General features: G+C 45.0%; 1 protein-coding gene across 1 annotated transcript in view; it reads right to left on the bottom strand.

Annotated features, from left to right (window-relative positions):
• Window positions 1-16,865, bottom strand: part of prkar2aa (protein kinase, cAMP-dependent, regulatory, type II, alpha A) — a 403,140-nt gene that overhangs the window by 39,344 nt on the left and 346,931 nt on the right. Inside the window, exon 12 of the mRNA XM_068052117.1 lies at window positions 2,225-2,378. Within this exon, the coding sequence (XP_067908218.1) occupies window positions 2,225-2,378 (154 nt within the window). The remainder of the gene's footprint in view (window positions 1-2,224; window positions 2,379-16,865) is intronic.

Genomic DNA, 16,865 nt, shown 5'->3' with positions numbered 1-16,865 from the left:
CCACTACAAACCTTCCTCCAGCCCGATAAACATCCCTTAACCACTACTTTTTTTTTCTGTCACTCAGCCAATTCCATATCCATGTTGCTACTGTCCCATTTATTCCATGAGCTATAACTTTGCTCACAAGTCTGTTGTGTGGCACTGGATCAAACGCCTTTTGGAAGTCCATGTATACTACATGAACTGCATTACCTTCATCAACCCTCTCTGTTACCTCCTCAAAAAACTCCATCAAGTTAGTTAAACATGATTTAAGGAATCAAAGCTGGCTATCTTTAATTAATCCGCATTTGTCCATGCGCCAATTAATTTTGTCCCGAATTAATCTTTCTACAAGTTTCTCCACCACCGAAGTTAAACTGGCTGGCCTGTAGTTGCTGGGGTTAATTTTACACCTTTTTTTGAACAAGGGTGTAACGTTTGCAATTTGACAGTCCTCTGGCCCATCCCCAAGTCTAAGAAAGACTGAAAAATTATATGTCCAATGCCTCCACAATTTCCACTCTCACTTCCCTCAGTATCCTCGGATGCATCTCATCCGGCCCTGGTGCATTATCCACTTTAAGTACAGACAGCCTATACAACACCTCCTTATTTCCACATTTCTGTTTCATTTGCAGTTTTACTATTTATTTTCAAAGTGACTCCTGACAACGCAGCGACACGCTGACGTCATCAGAGTGTGCCAAGCTGCGCATATGCAGCCAGGGAAGTGTGGGGGGGGAAGCGAGTTGCCGAGGGGGGAGCGAGTAGCTGCGTTCAGCTGAAATCAGTCCTGATCAGTCATATAAACAAATCACAATAACGAATTGGCAGCACATTTTATACTCTGCCCGATTTTCTTTTCCATCGATCAGGGTGCCAATTCACTATCTTCCAATGGAAATTCAATCATAAAATTCCTTTTGTATTTAATAGGATTACTGGAATTTTAAATGGATCTGAGGATTATAGTTAGTATCCTATAACTAAATAGTAGCATATACTGGGATTCCATCCAACTTAATGTGAGGTTAGTTTGCTAGAACGTTCTAGCCATAAGCATTTCCTGTGATAAATTGAGCAGTGCCATCTTTAATCCTGGCAGCTGCCTGAACGTCGCAGACACTGACGTTCCAGTTGAAGAGCCTGCATTTGCGCATGTGCAAGTACTGTGCCACCTATTGGTTGCGTTGTTAGCAAACACAGCCTTTTATTTTACTGTCACCACCTTTATACTCCTCACTCCCTTGGGCCTCATGTTTCAAAATAAGCTTTCCCTCCGACACCTTTCTGAATCTCTGATGAGCCTCGACTCATACCCTGTTGATGACATTCCATCCCAGCCTGATACAACACCACTATCTATTACAATACGCTCAGCCTCACCCTTGAGCTGTTTTTTTCAATCCGTCGTGGAATGTGGGCATTACTGGCCAGGCCAGCATTTATTGCCCATTCCTGATTGTCCTTGAGAAGGTGGTGGCGAGCTGCCTTCTTGAACCACTACAGTCCATAGGGTATAGGTACACCCACAGAGGTGTAAGGAAGGGAGTTCCAGGATTTTGACCCCGTGACAGTGAAGAAACGGCGATGTAGTTCCAAGTCGGGATGGTGTGTGACTTGGAGGGAAAATTGCAGGTGGTGGTGTTCCCATGCATTTGCTGCCCTTGTCCTTCTAGCTGGTAGAGGTTGTAGGTTTGGAAGGTGCTGTCGAAGGAGCCTTGGCGAGTTGCTGCAGTGCAACTTGTAGATGGTACACACTGCTGCCACTGTGCGTTGGTGGTGAAGGGAGGGAATGTTGAAGGTGGTGTATGGGGTGCCAATCAAGCGGGCTGCTTTGTCCTGGATGGTGTTGAGCTTCCTGAGTGTTGTTAGAGCTGCACCCATCCAGGCAAGTGCCTAACTTGTGCCTTGTAGATAGTGGACAGGCATTGGTGAGATAGGAGGTGAGTTACTTGCCGCAGAATTCCCAGCCTCTGACCTGCTGAGAGTAATGCAAAGGGAGATGTACCTATATATTTTCTTCAGCAATGAGGTTTCTTTTAAGAGATTATAATTTACAAAATTCAATTTCTCAAGTAAGTGAATAGAAGCACAATTTCAGAGAATTAGAGACGCGTTGTACGTTCAATAACAACTGAACTACGCAAATTTTCATAAATATTTATATGCAGTAAACATATATATCCTTCGCTTCAAACGAGGACCATTTTTTGAATCATAAAACAGCTTTACTTACCAGCCCCCAGAGGGCTCCTTCCGTGGTAGCAACAATGGTAGCAGCTCTTGGAGTGTTGTACATCAGTGCCAGCTCACCAAAGCTGCCATGATTGTCATATTTGCCAACGAGTAGAGGCTTCCCATCTTTTGTTACATAAATATCATATGTACCTCTGTCAGGAGAGATTTAAAAGAAAAAAGTTGAGAGCTTTGGCAAACTCAGATCTTGCACATTTCATCCCTTAAATAAAGGTTAATTAGGCTCCAACATTCAAAACTTTGAGAGAAGCCTTTTTATTATCATTACAACATTAGCTAACTTCTTGCAGGTATTAGATCTATGGCGATGGTGGCCATTTGTTTTACTGGGGTTCACTAAAATCGCCTATTAAATTTTTGAGGAAGGTCTTCCAATGGCTCAGTTTAAGTTCAACGTCCAACATTGATCAGGGCCATACAGACCAGGGAAGTCCCAAATTCAACATTCACTCTGTTGAGTTAACGAATCTCAGATGGGGTTGGCAGTAGGATCCTCAGTGCATGTGCTTGTAGAGAGAAGCTGGCTGAACAGTGTACATCCAATTTGGTGATTTGGACGAGGTGTCTGTCAATACACATGGCACCATAATGCAGCCAACAGCAGATGAAGGACGAAAAGGCAAAACAGCATTCAGCAGGCAAAGATAATGCAAGAAAGTGAAATTGTGTAATTGCACAGAATGTGGGGTCACCGTCATGAGGAGATTTGCTAATATAAAACAAGTCTTAAAGTAGAACTGGCTGATAAAATATTAGCCTCATCTTAGTTGTTCAAGGGGTCTGTTTGGATGAAATGTTAGGCTTCGGTCAGTAATAAGAGATGTTATTTCTAACTAGTTAGTTCAGTGAGGCTGTTCTAGATTTATGGCAACACCAAATCATAACTATTTGAAATACTCAACTTGAGGAAGGAAGCAACTTTGAACATGATCTCTGAACACATTGTTAAAAGCTCTTCAGACGAACGGTACATAATAATGTTACGAAGGGGTATGAAGTTTCACCATGTAGATCAAAAAAATTTGATCAAACATGAACAACTAGTATTTATACCTGCGTTAAGTTTTCACATTTTTCCATTTATTTTCTACCCTTCTTTTACTGGGCTAGTTCCACACCTTCAAGTACCTCACCTCAAGTTACCACCCTTTATGCCCGAGATAAATGTCAGCAGGCTTTTAATCACAAAGGGTATTCACAGCTGAGCCAGATCCTTCATTCATAAGACATCCACACAAGGACCTTTTTCAGTACAGTCACTAGATGGAAAATTAAGAATGAGAATCTTGGGTGATCTTTTTACACTCCTCCCCAAATATCCTGCTTTTTCACAGGTGAGGAGTAAAACTAGTGACCTATTGGTCTGTATGGCTTAGTCCAATACCAGAAGGGCCTTTATCCACTCAGCCACAGAGAGCACTACATTAATGCTCTTCAGAAATATATACATCAGCTACTCATCAAAGGATTTTTCCCCTGCATTGACGAGGGACATTATTTTGACAGGGCTGCCAGCATCTCTGTTAGCTTCTTAGTTCTAAATGAAAATATTCAGTCAAAAGTCAACAGCATTCAGCAGGCAAAGATAATGCAAGAAAGTGAAATTGCGTAATTGCACAGAATGTGGGGTCACCATCAAGAGGAGATTTGCTAATATAAAACAAGTCTTAAAGCATAAAGGATGGTAACTTGAGGTGAGGTACTTGAAGGTGTGGACCTAGCCCAGTAAAAGAAGGGTAGAAAATAAATGGAAAAATGTGAAAACTTAACCCAGGTATAAATACTAGTTGTTCATGTTTGATCAAATTTTTTTGATCTACAAGGTGAAACTTCATACCCCTTCGTAACCTATTGCATGATTGTCAATCAGAAAGCTTTGGGATTTGAATGGGTAGAAATGTAGCTTTGGGGCATTACGCACAAAATGGATAATGACAGCAAGAATAGATCAGAATATTTGAACTTTATTTTTGTGTGTGTGTGTGTGTGTGTGTGTGTGTGTGTGTGTGTGTGTGTGTGTGTGTGTGTGTTGTAGAGAATGAAAAGATAAAATATTGATAGACTACGATATGTTTGACAGTGTTACAACCAAGGCAGGAGGATGCACTGTCTTTTCTAGCTCCATTTCTCCACAGGTCACAACATATATTTTAAAAAATGTTAACCCAGTTACCGATGCAGTCCATCATATACTCTACTCTTTATCCCAGAATAAAATATACCAACCAGGTTTCTTTAATAAACAACAAAATTATCTGTTTGTCAAACAAGACTTATCCATTAACACACAGATTGAAATATGAAAGTTCCCCTTTTTAAATTCCCCACATACAAACTCACACTCACAAGGAAAAAATACAGAAATTCTCTCTGCAGAGGTCTGTTACAAAAAAAGGACAAAAATACTTCGGCAAAATACTTGATAATTCTTGAAGAAAAAGGAGAAGATATGGAAAGATGTCATTTGTCCCTTTTTGGTTTGGTGTCCCAAATATGCATAGATGGCTGTCACTGGGATCTTTCTAGAGCAGTTCCTTTCAGGCAACGTTGAGGATCAGTTTGGCAGGCTTTTCAGAAGAAATACAACAACAGTTTCTCTATTTCTCACACTCGATTCTCAGGAAGTTCTCAAAGAGATGGAAGAGGATGAGCTGATGGTGGCTGCTTTCTTGGTTGATTTTCTCCAACTGTCTTCAAAATAGTTCACACCCCAACACACTGTCCAAAACAACATCTCAGTGTCCTTTCAATGAACTGTCAACAACAAAGCAAAGTCCAGCTTCTATGAAATCTTCAGCCTTCTCCACAAATCCATCTCCACAATTTAAATACGAGTCCTCAAAAACATATATTTAAAAAATATATGAGCACTTTGTAACACCATATACATTTATAATAATCAAAACAGAAGAGGAGTGAATGGCAGAGGTTGGGGGGAGGAAGAAGGACAGTAAGGCTAGAGTGCCAGAATTTCATTTGTTAAAATTCTTACTCTAGTGGTTGAAGTACTAACATTACTCCAGTCAGTGAACTAGCTTTTACCACAGTAATGTTGTTTCATCGAATGAGAGCTACAAACTTTGAAAGTTGGCTGGTTCAAGGAGCATGGATTTTCCAGTAGCTAGGGGTAAAAAAATCATTTTGCAGATCTCTAACTTGAGAATTTATGTATCAATGGTCTGCTTCATGACGACCATACACAAATTGAGTATGCACTCTCCAGTAGGTCAAATTAAAATAAACACCATCATTCAGGGCCAACTGAGTACTACCAAAGAATCTTTATTTCAGCTTATATCAGCACACATGTTATGTTAAGTTACATACTGAATTTCCTCAATATTCACTAGTGGGAGCAAAAAATCTACTGCAGATATTGATCCCCATTAATTAATCTTCTGGGGTGTTGCTCATGATAAATGTTAAATTAGGATTCGCTATGACAATTAACTGCTGTACAAATGTATTTCTTTTAATTCTTTTTATCTCATTGCTCAACTGCAGACTGTTATGTTTCATTAGCTTTTGTTTAATCACTTGCCATCTTTTCTCTCCCGGCATCTACGCTCCAACACTCTGCTCCTCACCTGAAGTTAAAGACCAGTTCTACGAGGAACTCCATAATATTATTAGTAGCATTCCCAATATCGAACATTTGTTTCTGCTGGGGGACTTTAATGCCAGGGTTGGGGCCGACCATGACTAACGGCCCTCCTGCCTTTGGCGCTATGGCATTGGGAGGATGAATGAGAATGGACTGAGACTACCGTGGAATCTCCCTGCTCAGCATAGTGGGGAAAGTCTTCACTCGAGTCGTTTTAAGCAGGCTCCAGAAGCTGGCTGAGCGTGTCTATCCTGAGGCACAGTGTGGCTTTCGAGCAGAGAGATCCACCATTGACATGCTGTTCTCCCTTCGCCAGCTACAGGAGAAATGCCGCGAACAACAGATGCCCCTCTGCGTTGCTTTCATAGATCTCACCAAAGCCTTTGACCTCGTCAGCAGACACGGTCTCTTCAGACTACTAGCAAAGATCGGATGTCCATCAAAGCTACTAAGTATCATTACCTCATTCCATGACAATATGAAAGGTACAATTCAGCACAGCGGTCCCTCATCAGACCCCTTTCCTATCCTGAGTGGCATGAAACAGGGCTGTGTTCTCGCACCTACACTGTTTGGGATCTTCTTCTCCTTGCTGCTCTCACATGCGTTCAAGTCTTCAGAAGAAGGAATTTTCCTCCACACAAGATCAGATGGCAGGTTGTTCAACCTTGCCCGTCTAAGAGCGAAGTCCAAAGTACGGAAAGTCCTCATCAGGGAACTCCTCTTTGCTGACGATGCTGCATTAACATCTCACACTGAAGAGTGTCTGCAGAGACTCATTAACAGGATTGCGGCTGCCTGCAACGAATTTGGCCTAACCATCAGCCTCAAGAAAACAAACATCATGGGACAGGACGTCAGAAATGCTCCATCCATCAATATCGGCGACCACGCTCTGGAAGTGGTTCAAGAGTTCACCTACCTAGGCTCAACTATCACCAGTAACCTGTCTCTCGATGCAGAATTCAACAAGCGCATGGGAAAGGGGTCCGCTGTTATGTCCAGACTGGCCAAGAGAGTGTGGGAAAATGGCACACTGACACGGAACACAAAAGTCCAAGTGTTTCAAGCCTGTGTCCTCAATACCTTGCTCTACGGCAGCGAGGCCTGGACAATGTATGTCAGCCAAAAGCGACGTCTCAATTCATTCCATCTTTGCTGCCTCCAGAGAATCCTTGGCATCAGGTGGCAGGACCGTATCTCCAACGCAGAAGTCCTCGAGGCGGCCAACATCCCCAGCATATACACCCTACTGAGCCAGCGGCGCTTGAGACGGCTTGGCCATCCGCATGGAAGATGGCAGGATCCCCAAGGACACATTGTACAGTGAGCTCATCACTGGTATCAGACCCACCGGACTCCATGTCACCACTTTAAAGACGTCTGCAAATGCAACATGAAGTCCTGTGACACTGATCACAAGTCGTGGGAGTCAGTTGCCAGTGATCGCCAGAGCTGGCAGACAGCCATAAAGACGGGGCTAAACAGTGGCGAGTTGAAGAGACTTAGCTGTTGGCAGGAAAAAAGACAGAAGCACAAGGGGAGAGCCAACTATGTAACAGCCCCAACAATCAATTTTATCTGCAGCGCCTGTGGAAGAGTCTGTCACTCTAGAATTATCCTTTATAGCCACTCCAGGCACTGCTTCACAAACCACTGACCACCTCCAGGCGCTTACCCATTGTCTCTCGGGAGAAGAAGGCCAAAGATGAAGATAAAGATGATCTTTTCTCTCTAATTTTTCCTTTATCTTCATTGAATACAAACTTGAACAGAATTAATGAAGATCTACCTTCTGTCATTTTCAAGATTTTGGTTTAGGAATAATTATGAATGAATTTGTATCATGATATCGCTATTAAACTAAATATAACCCCTGCCCCTCCCCGCCCCAAGCAGTTAACTCACAGCATTAAAGTTAACTGGGATTGTTGATCAGGTCCATGGGTTGCAAACAGATGAAATGGCTAACTGAACTAGGTGCAGGGTCAAGAAATGGTTTGCCAATCATCCTTTCTTAAAAAAAAACAGTAAAGCAAGACACAGAATCTTAAAAGGGAAGATTTGGAAAAATGTTTTGTTTACAAAATCAAATAATCAACGTGAAACAAAGATCCTTCTGTGACATGTTTGACCACGTCATTCTCCAACGCCTCTCCACTGTTGTCCAGCTGGGTGGGACTGCTCTCACCTGGTTCCATTCTTATCTAACTGTAGCCAGAATATCACTTGCAATGGCTTCGCTTCACACTTCCACACTGATACCAGAGGTATCCTTAAGGATCTATTATCCTTGGCCCCTCGTATTAATCATCTACATATTGCCCCCTTCGTGACATCATACGAAAACATTAGTTTTCACATGTATGTTGCGGTTGTTGGACGTCAATCATCTCAGCTCCAGCACATCACTGCAGGAGTTCCTCAGGGTAGTGCCTGAGGCCCAACCATCTTCAGCTGCTTCATCAATGACCTTCCTTCAATCATAAGGCCAGAAGTGGGGATGTTCGCTGATGATTGCACAATGTTCAGCACCATTTGCGACTCCTCAGATACTGAAGCAGTCCGAGTAGTAATGCAGAAAGACCTGGACAATATCCAGGCTTGGGCAAGTAACATTCGTGCCGCACAAGTGCCAGGCATCTCCAACAAGAGAGAATCTAACCGTCTCCCCTTGACATTCAATGGCATTACCATCGCTGAATCCCCCACTATCAACATTCTAGGGGCTACCATTGAGCAGAAACTGAACTGGAGTAGCCATATAAATACTGTGGCTACAAGAGCAGGTCAGAGGATAGGCATCCTGCAGCAAGTTACTCACCTCCTGATTCTTCAAAGCCTGTCCACCATCTACAAGGCACAAGTCAGGAGTGTGATGTAATACTCTCCACTTGCCTGGATGGGTGCAGCTCCAACAACACTCAAAAAGCTCGATCAGGACAAAGCAGCCCGCTTGATTGGCACCCCATTCACAAACATTCACTCCCTCTACCACCGACGCACAGTGGCAGCAGTGTGTACCATCTACAAGATGCACTGCAGCAACGCACCAAGGTTCCTTAGACAGCACCTTCCAAACCCACAACCTCTACCAACTAGAAGGACAAAGACAGCAAATGCATGGGAACACCACCACCTGCAAGTTCCTCTCCAGGTCACACACCATCCTGAGTTGGAACTATATCACTGTTCCTTCACTGTCACTGGATCAAAATCCTGGAACTCCCTTCCTAACAGCACTGTGGATGTACCTACCTCACATGAACTGCAGCGGTTCAAGAAGGCAGCTCACCACTAAATTCTCAAGGGCAATTAGGGATGGGCTATAAATGCTGGCCTAGCCAGCGATGCCCAAATCCCATGAATAAAAAAAACACAGCTCTATCTCACCACCACCTCACTCGACTCCTCCACTGTTGCTAAATTATCAGACTGCTTATCTGTCATCAAGTACTAGATGAGCAAAAATGTTCTCCAATTAAATATTGGGAAGACTGAAGCCATTGTTTTCAGTGCCCTGCTCCAAACTCCGTTCCCTAGCTACCGACTCCATCCCTCTCCCTGACAACAGCCCGAGATTAAGCCAGTCTGTTTACAAATTTGGCATCACGCGATCTCATATTCGCACCATCACTAAGACCACCTATTTGCACCTCCGTAACATCACCTGACTTCACCCCCGTCTCAGCTCAGCTTCTGAAAAAAACCCTCATTCATGCCTTTATTACTTCTAGACTTGACTATTCCAATGCTCTCCTGGCTGGTCTCCCACATTCTACCCTCCATAAACTTGAGGTCATCCAAAATTCTATTGCCTGTACTTAACTTGTACCAAATCCCGTTCACCAATCACCCTTGTGCTCGCTGACCTACATAGGCTTCTAGTCAAGCGACATCTTGATTTTAAAATTCTAAATTTTAATCATTCCACCACTGATGGCCACGCCTTCAGTTGCTTGGGCCCTAAGCACTGGAATACCCGCCCTACACCTCTCTGTCTCTTTACCTCACTTTCCTCCTTTAAGACACTCCTTAAAACCTCTCTCTTTGACCAAACTTTCGGTAATCTGACCTAATATCTCCAGAAATAAAAAAAGAAAGTGCTGGAAAAACTCAGCAGGTCTGGCAGCATCTATGGAGAGAGAAGCAGAGTTAACGTTTCAAGTCAGTGACCCTTCTTCAGAACTGGCAAATATCTCCTCATGTGGCTCTGTGTTATATTTTGTTTGATCATGCCCCTGTGAAGTGCCTTGGGTAATTTTTTTATGTGAAAGGAGCTATATAAATATAAGTAGTTGTTGTTGATGAAATCACTTCAGTTTCTGCATTGTGGTTTTGGTCAATACACTAGTATATTTTTATTTATTTATTTAGAGATACAGCACCGAAACAGGCCCTTCGGCCCACCGAGTCTTTGCCGACCAACAACCACCCATTTATACTAATCCTACTTTAACCCCATATTCTCTACCACATCCCCACCATTCTCCTATCACCTACCTACACTAGGGGCAATTTACAACGGCCAATTTACCTATCAACCTGCAAGTCTTTGACTGAGAGAGAAAACCGGAGCACCCGGCGGAAACCCACGCAGACACAAGGAGAACTTGCAAACTCTGCACAGGCAATACCCAGAACTGAACCCGGGTTGCTGGAGCTGTGAGGCTGCAGCGCTAACCACTGCGCCACTGTGCGAAACTTCAATATAAATCTTCAAAGCAAGAACTGCTGTGTAATGAAAGCATAGAGCAGTTTTACATTAATAGAGGTGCTTTTAAATTCAGTAATTTTACTGGTTTCAGCAATGTCTAATCTACCCGCTTTATACAGCATGACAGATTTGATAACGGGTGTGAAGGCACAGTAATGGAAAATTAAATTTGCAACTTTGCAATCTGACTGCTGGTCTTCCTCAGCTCAGTTTAAAGGTCTGGACAAACCAGCAGAGAGGAAAACGCATGGCTGGTCTGTATGAACCAGTGGAGGGGTCAGCTAACCTGCAGCCAGGCCCCAGCATGGCATATAGCAGACCTGAACTTTGTGCCAACGACACTAACTGTTGATATTTGCCACCACTGGATAGGATAAGGTGGTTGAATTCTTGACCAGTCAGCAAAGAGCAAAGGAGTAGGACTAATTGAATCGCTCTTTCAAGAGCTCAAAATGCCATGTGACCTCTTCTGTGCCGTATGGTTCTCTGATTACAGATTTTGAGAAAGCAATGAGGTACACTTTAGAGAAATTGAGTCCGGAGATGATAAAAGGCAAAGGAGAACAGTTTCAGCAAATAGAAAGGCTAAAAATGGGTTGGAGGCAGACAAATCTGTGGAGGCAGAATAAGCAGACTTGTTAATGAATAGATGTGAAGTTCAGCTCAGAATCGAACAGGATGTCAAGATTTCACACAATCCAAGTTAGGTCAGAGGAAGTGCGTGAAAACCCTATTCCAGAAGGTTGTCATTGTCTCCAACTTAAGGAACTGGAGAGTTATTCATACGACAAGGTCACCACAGACGGTGCTCTTGACGTCACTGGCAATTTAGTAGCATAAAGGCAGCAATAAATGAGGTGCAGCTGTCTTTAACACTACTCTTGGAAATTAAAAGATAACACCTTTACTCAAATTGGAATTTTACATTAACTGTTGTGTGCATCAGCAATGGTTAGCAGAAAGAAAAGCTGCTCTCCTCACATCCAGTTTGACAAACTCATGCCATCTTAATGAGGTAATGGCTAATTGGCCAAATGTGCTGCTTTTTCCCACTTCACAAGTGTCGCTCTCAGTGAAACGCTCATGAGGAATCTTACACAACTGACAGCCAAGATTCACTGTGGCTTTTATTTTCTTCAAAACATAAAACAGAAGCCACTATGGTGAGGAACATTGGAGCTGAACAAGACACCAACTTGCCTTTATGTAGCACCTTTAACCTAGATGATGTCCAAATGTACTTTGCAGAGCAGGGAGAAAAAAAAACATATCAGGAAAAATACATCGAGACATGAGGGGAGACGTTAGAAAGGGTGGGTCACCAAAAGTTTGTTCAATAAAACTGGTTTTGAGAGTGATTTTAAAGATAGAGAAAAGAAAAGGCTTAGGGATACAGAGATCCAGAGTGGGGTTGAAGGAACTGAAAGCTTTATCACCAGCATTTGGATGAAGGTTGATTGGGAGGGCAGGGGTCCACTGAAAGCCAGAATTGGAGAACTGAAGGATGCATGAGAAGATGAAACTTGAGTAAGGCCAAACCATGGAGATACTTAAAGACAAGGATGAGAATTTTAAATGCAATGTTGAGAGCCAATGGCCAGCGATAGGCAAGTGGGACTTAGCTCAGAACAGAAACCAGATGCCTAACTAAGTGGCCAGGAACGAGGAGGGAGTCAGTAAGCAAGGGAATGAAGTGCGCAGCAAGAGATGAAAACAATGACTTCAGTCTCCCTGATGTTTAGTTGGAGCAAGCTGTTCCTCATCCAAGACTTGATATCAGACAGGCAGTCTGACAGCACTGAAGTAATAGGATCGAGAGAAATGAAGAAGTGGATATCAGTATGGAAGGGAGGAGGAGGAGAGGGTCAGAGATTAAACACCAGGGTAATTCAGAGGTGGCGGCACAAGGTGGGATGAGAAGTCATTGCTTGACAATGGAGGATAGATGTTGGAGAAGGATGGCGCACTTGAATGCAATGTGAGGGCAAGGATGGAAAATGTACCACAGCCACAGAGGTATAATTCCTGACTTGGCCTGCAGCAGTCCTGATGTCGTGAGGAAGATCACAGATGGGCAAGCAGACAGAGAGGTGGATTAGCAATTTAAATATTTTAATGAGGCTCGCAACCTCTGATTTGACCTGTTTTGCAGCTTTTAGAGTACCAGTCAGATTTCCACAGCCTCAGGTAACCCTGCAGCTGATGTGAGGCGAGGACAGCTCTGGGAGAAGCTAAGTGCCTTCACAGCACTGTTTGAGGGTTACGCGAGGCATGAGTGCTTCCCCCCCAGCCCCAAGCACCCTGCCAACAGACAGCACCCCATGCAAAGGCCTCTGGGGTTGGGGATCAGATTTTCCTGGTCCTGCAGCCTGCTCAAGAATTCTCCCCACCTGACTGGAAGCCAATCCTGTCAATTAGGGCCAAAAGACTCATGTTGGGTTTCCACATAGAACTCAAATCTATTCCACCCACTGCCCCCCAATCCCCACTCCTCTATTTACCCTGCACTTGTTATTATTCAGGCCAAGTACTTGAGTGCCAGTTTGGAAGAATGTTTGTAATAATCTGTCAATAGGCCAGGTAGCAGAGAAAAGCATTACGAAAGTTCAAAATTCAGTTATTAGGGTATTAGAGGGCCAAGTGTTGATCAGCTAAATGAGCTTTTATTGTCCTTACATTGCTTTTAAATGTTCTTCTTATGGATTAGACAGAGTTAGTACCCATTTATTTTAGAGCAGGTTGCCCCGTTTTGCAATGGGCTATGTAGAAATTTCTCAAATGTAAACAGAATGCTAAGTTTTTGAAAAAAAACTGTGTCTCATAACATACGAGTATTAGTTACTGGCATTTTCAATTAATCTTCATAAACAAAGCAAACTTGAAAACTTCAGCAATGATTCATATCTCCGTCCAGTTTGAACTGATAAAAACCTCGGGTTCACATCCAGTACTAATCAAACAGCTTAACTTGCTTTTCAATTTTGCTAGTCTACATTCCAATCACACAGAACTCTCAAGGATTTCCATGAAGGGTGGACAAAGAAGACTGAATCACGGAGGCAGGAAACAAGAGTCAGGATTGTTTTCAGGTCAGGAATCCGCATCCAGTGGGAAACTGATTAAAGTTCTGATTTTCACAGGGATGAGCCCTTAATTGATACGGAGACAGGTTCCCTGTCCAATTAGAGCCAGTTGGGGCAGGAATGAAGGTGGGGCAGATGAAGAGGAGGAGCGATTTAGACCCCCCCCCCCCCCCCAAGGTAGCCATCACCAAGGTTGTTGGTTGTCCGAAGGGAGAAATCTGCTGATTGTGTCAAAGCCTTCCACAGCACCAGAGGTAAACGAGATGTCACAGGAGAGCCAGAGGCCTGGCAGCCAGGGTAGGGCTGCCCCTCACTTCACTGATGCCAATCTGGATCTATTGTTGGAGGCTATGAGGGAAAGGAGGGAGGTCCTCTTCCTGGAGGGTAGCAGCTGAAACCAAAAAGAGGCCTGGGTGAAGTGGCAGAAGCAAGGAGAAGATCCTGGATTCAGTGCCGTGAAAATTCAACAACCTCATACATTCTAGCAAGGTGAGTGCAACCCCCGACCCTCTGGACAGGTCTCAGGGCTTACACCCTCCAGCAGACACACCACCTGAGGAGCCTCAGGGAGCATGCTGCTCCTGAATGTGGGAAGGATGTGTGTCTTGACGACTTACTCATCCCTCAGAATGGCTCACACACACAGTGCTGCTGAGGACCTGTCACCACTGTGACTTGCAGTTCCTAATGGATAGGGGCAGATGACATTGCACACAGAGGACAACAGTGCCTTATTCTCGCTCTCTTGTATCTTTGCAGGATAAAAGGGTATACAATATCCAGGAAAGGGTCCTGACAGAAGGAAGGGTGCCGTTCCTCCACCATATCACCCCAGTGGAGCAGACAGCGATGGCAATAGCCAGGATAGTGGAAGAGAAGGCAACTGGGCCTGGCGAGTTGGGAGCTCATGGTGAATCTGGTGATTACAGAGGGCAACGTGATCATTAAGGGGGTGCAGTGCACTCTGCCCATCCTATAGTGTGTCGTTCACCGAATAACATTGGGTAGTCTCAGCGCTGCAGTGGTTTCTACTCTCCGAACATCACTCTCATCATCTGTTCTTCCTTCTCCCACAGCTGCAGACGTCCGACCCAGGGCAGCAAGGAGGAAATGAAGAAGCATAGTCATATCTTACGAACGCACCGTCCATCCGCGCTGATACTCTAACCTCGTGTAGGTCCTCGCGCGCATGTAGATAGGGTGTGGCACAGGGTGATGATCACAGTACTAGCGGGCAAGAGGAGGTTCCAGAGGCAGAGGTAGCTGTGGTCAGTTCCCCTCGGAGGAGGGAGGACAGACACTGCACTGCTCAGCTGGGCACAGATGCAGGGCCTTAGGAATCACTGGAAAGGAGGCTTTACCTTGAACAGCAGTAGGAGATGTGCTTCCTGCATATCAGAGTTCACTGAGGCGGTGCTGGATTTTGGATAGAGGATGGAGGAATCCATCCAGCTCATGTGCGCCATAATTGCTCGGGGCTATGAGCACATAAGCTCTTCCAGAGAGAGACTGGCCAACCTCTAGGAGAGCCATATACGCATTACTCGGTGTGCATGCAGAAACTATGCAGACATCCACAGAACGCATGAGACGCTGTGTAGCATGGACTGGTCAACAGCGCTCGTGGTGCAGAGATCTTTGGAGGGAGGAGGAGGATGAGGGTGCAACTGCTCACAGGGCACCCTCATCATCCTTCGCCTCCTTGGGCCTTCCAACTGAGGGATCATCTGTGCAGCAGGGCCAAGTGACGGAAGCTGCTCCTACAATGATGCAGGTGCCGCAGCCTTTGGAGATGCACCACAGACGACCGCCACATGCATCTCATGCGCAAGCCAAAACAACTGAACAGACTGGCTCCACCTCCCCCGAGGCCACAAGGGGAGCACTGCATAGGAGTAGTCGAGAGGGGAGGCCACCGCATCGCACTGAACACTAAATGGGTTGCTGGGGGTCTCTCTGTCTACTGTTTTCCTCTCTTTGCACTGTATAAATGATGATACATTAAGCCAGACGTCTGGGACCCTTTTTATTGCTGCCATGACAGGAAAAGTGGTATGATGTGGTGAAAAATATAATGGGATCCTCCACGGTGAGGGCAAAGCCTCTGGGCAGATGTGCTTTCTTCGTTGGCAGTAAGCAATTAGATATTCCAGGCTGCATCTTCCATGCAGGTGTTAGCACAGCTATCTCAGACTCCCTTCCATGCCATGCCTCTCAACTTGGGTCAGAGGGGCTTGGTTGAAATGTTCTTGAATCAGGAGATCCCTGACATTCACGACATCCTCACGAGCCCTTTGTGCCCCAAGCCATGTCTGGCCACATGTGCAGCAGGGGCAACTCTCTGTTCAGAATCATCTAGCGCCACTCCAATTCCTCCTCCTCTCACACGTCCTGCTCTTCCCCGGATGAGATGTCTCTTTCCAGGGCCTCACCATCCTCAAGGTTCACACCCTTTTGGAAGGCCACGCTATGGAGAGCGCAGCAGACCACCAAGATGACCAAGACCCTTGCAGGAGGGTATTGCAGGGCACCACCCAACTGGTCCAGGTACCTGAAGCACATCATCAGAATCCTAATGGCCTCCTCAATGGGGTTCCTAGTGGGCAGGTAGTTTTGGTTGTATTGCCTCTGTGCCCCTGTCTGGGGTTCCTGTAGAGGGGTGAGTAGCCATGTCTTCAAGGAATATCCCTGGTCTCTGAGGATCCATTCACACACTCTGGGGGTTGGAGTGAAGATCTGAGGCAGCATAAACTGCTGGAGGATGAAGAAGTCATGGCAGCTGCCAGGAAAGTGAGCGCACACATGGTGGAAACTCTTGTTGCGGTGACATGCCAGTTGGACATTAGGAAATCCTTCCTGTTGATGGATATCACTAGCCAGTCTCTGGGTGCCTTGATGGCCACATGGGTGCAAATCGATGATGCCCTGCACCTCAGGAATACATCGAAGGCAGCGAAACCCAATGCCCTCTCTCCCTGCGAGGCTGCGTCTCTCGCGAAATGAATGCACTGTCATGGCTCCGGCAAGGAGGGCATCAGTAACTGCGAGATGCAGTAGTGTGCTGCCGTTTGAGAGATGCCCTTAAGGCCCACAGCTGATTCTTGGAAGGAGCCAGAAGCAAAAAGCTCAAGGCCGCAGTGAATTTGACAGCTATTGGCAGGGCATGGTGACCAGTGCCGTGAAGTGTGAGGTCTTTGACGACGAGGTCACAGATGTC

This window comes from Heterodontus francisci, chromosome 19 (assembly GCF_036365525.1).
Source record: "Heterodontus francisci isolate sHetFra1 chromosome 19, sHetFra1.hap1, whole genome shotgun sequence".
Lineage (NCBI taxonomy): Eukaryota > Metazoa > Chordata > Chondrichthyes > Heterodontiformes > Heterodontidae > Heterodontus > Heterodontus francisci.
The sequence above is the reverse complement of the archived record's forward strand: the minus strand, read 5'-3'. Positions and strand labels throughout refer to the sequence as shown.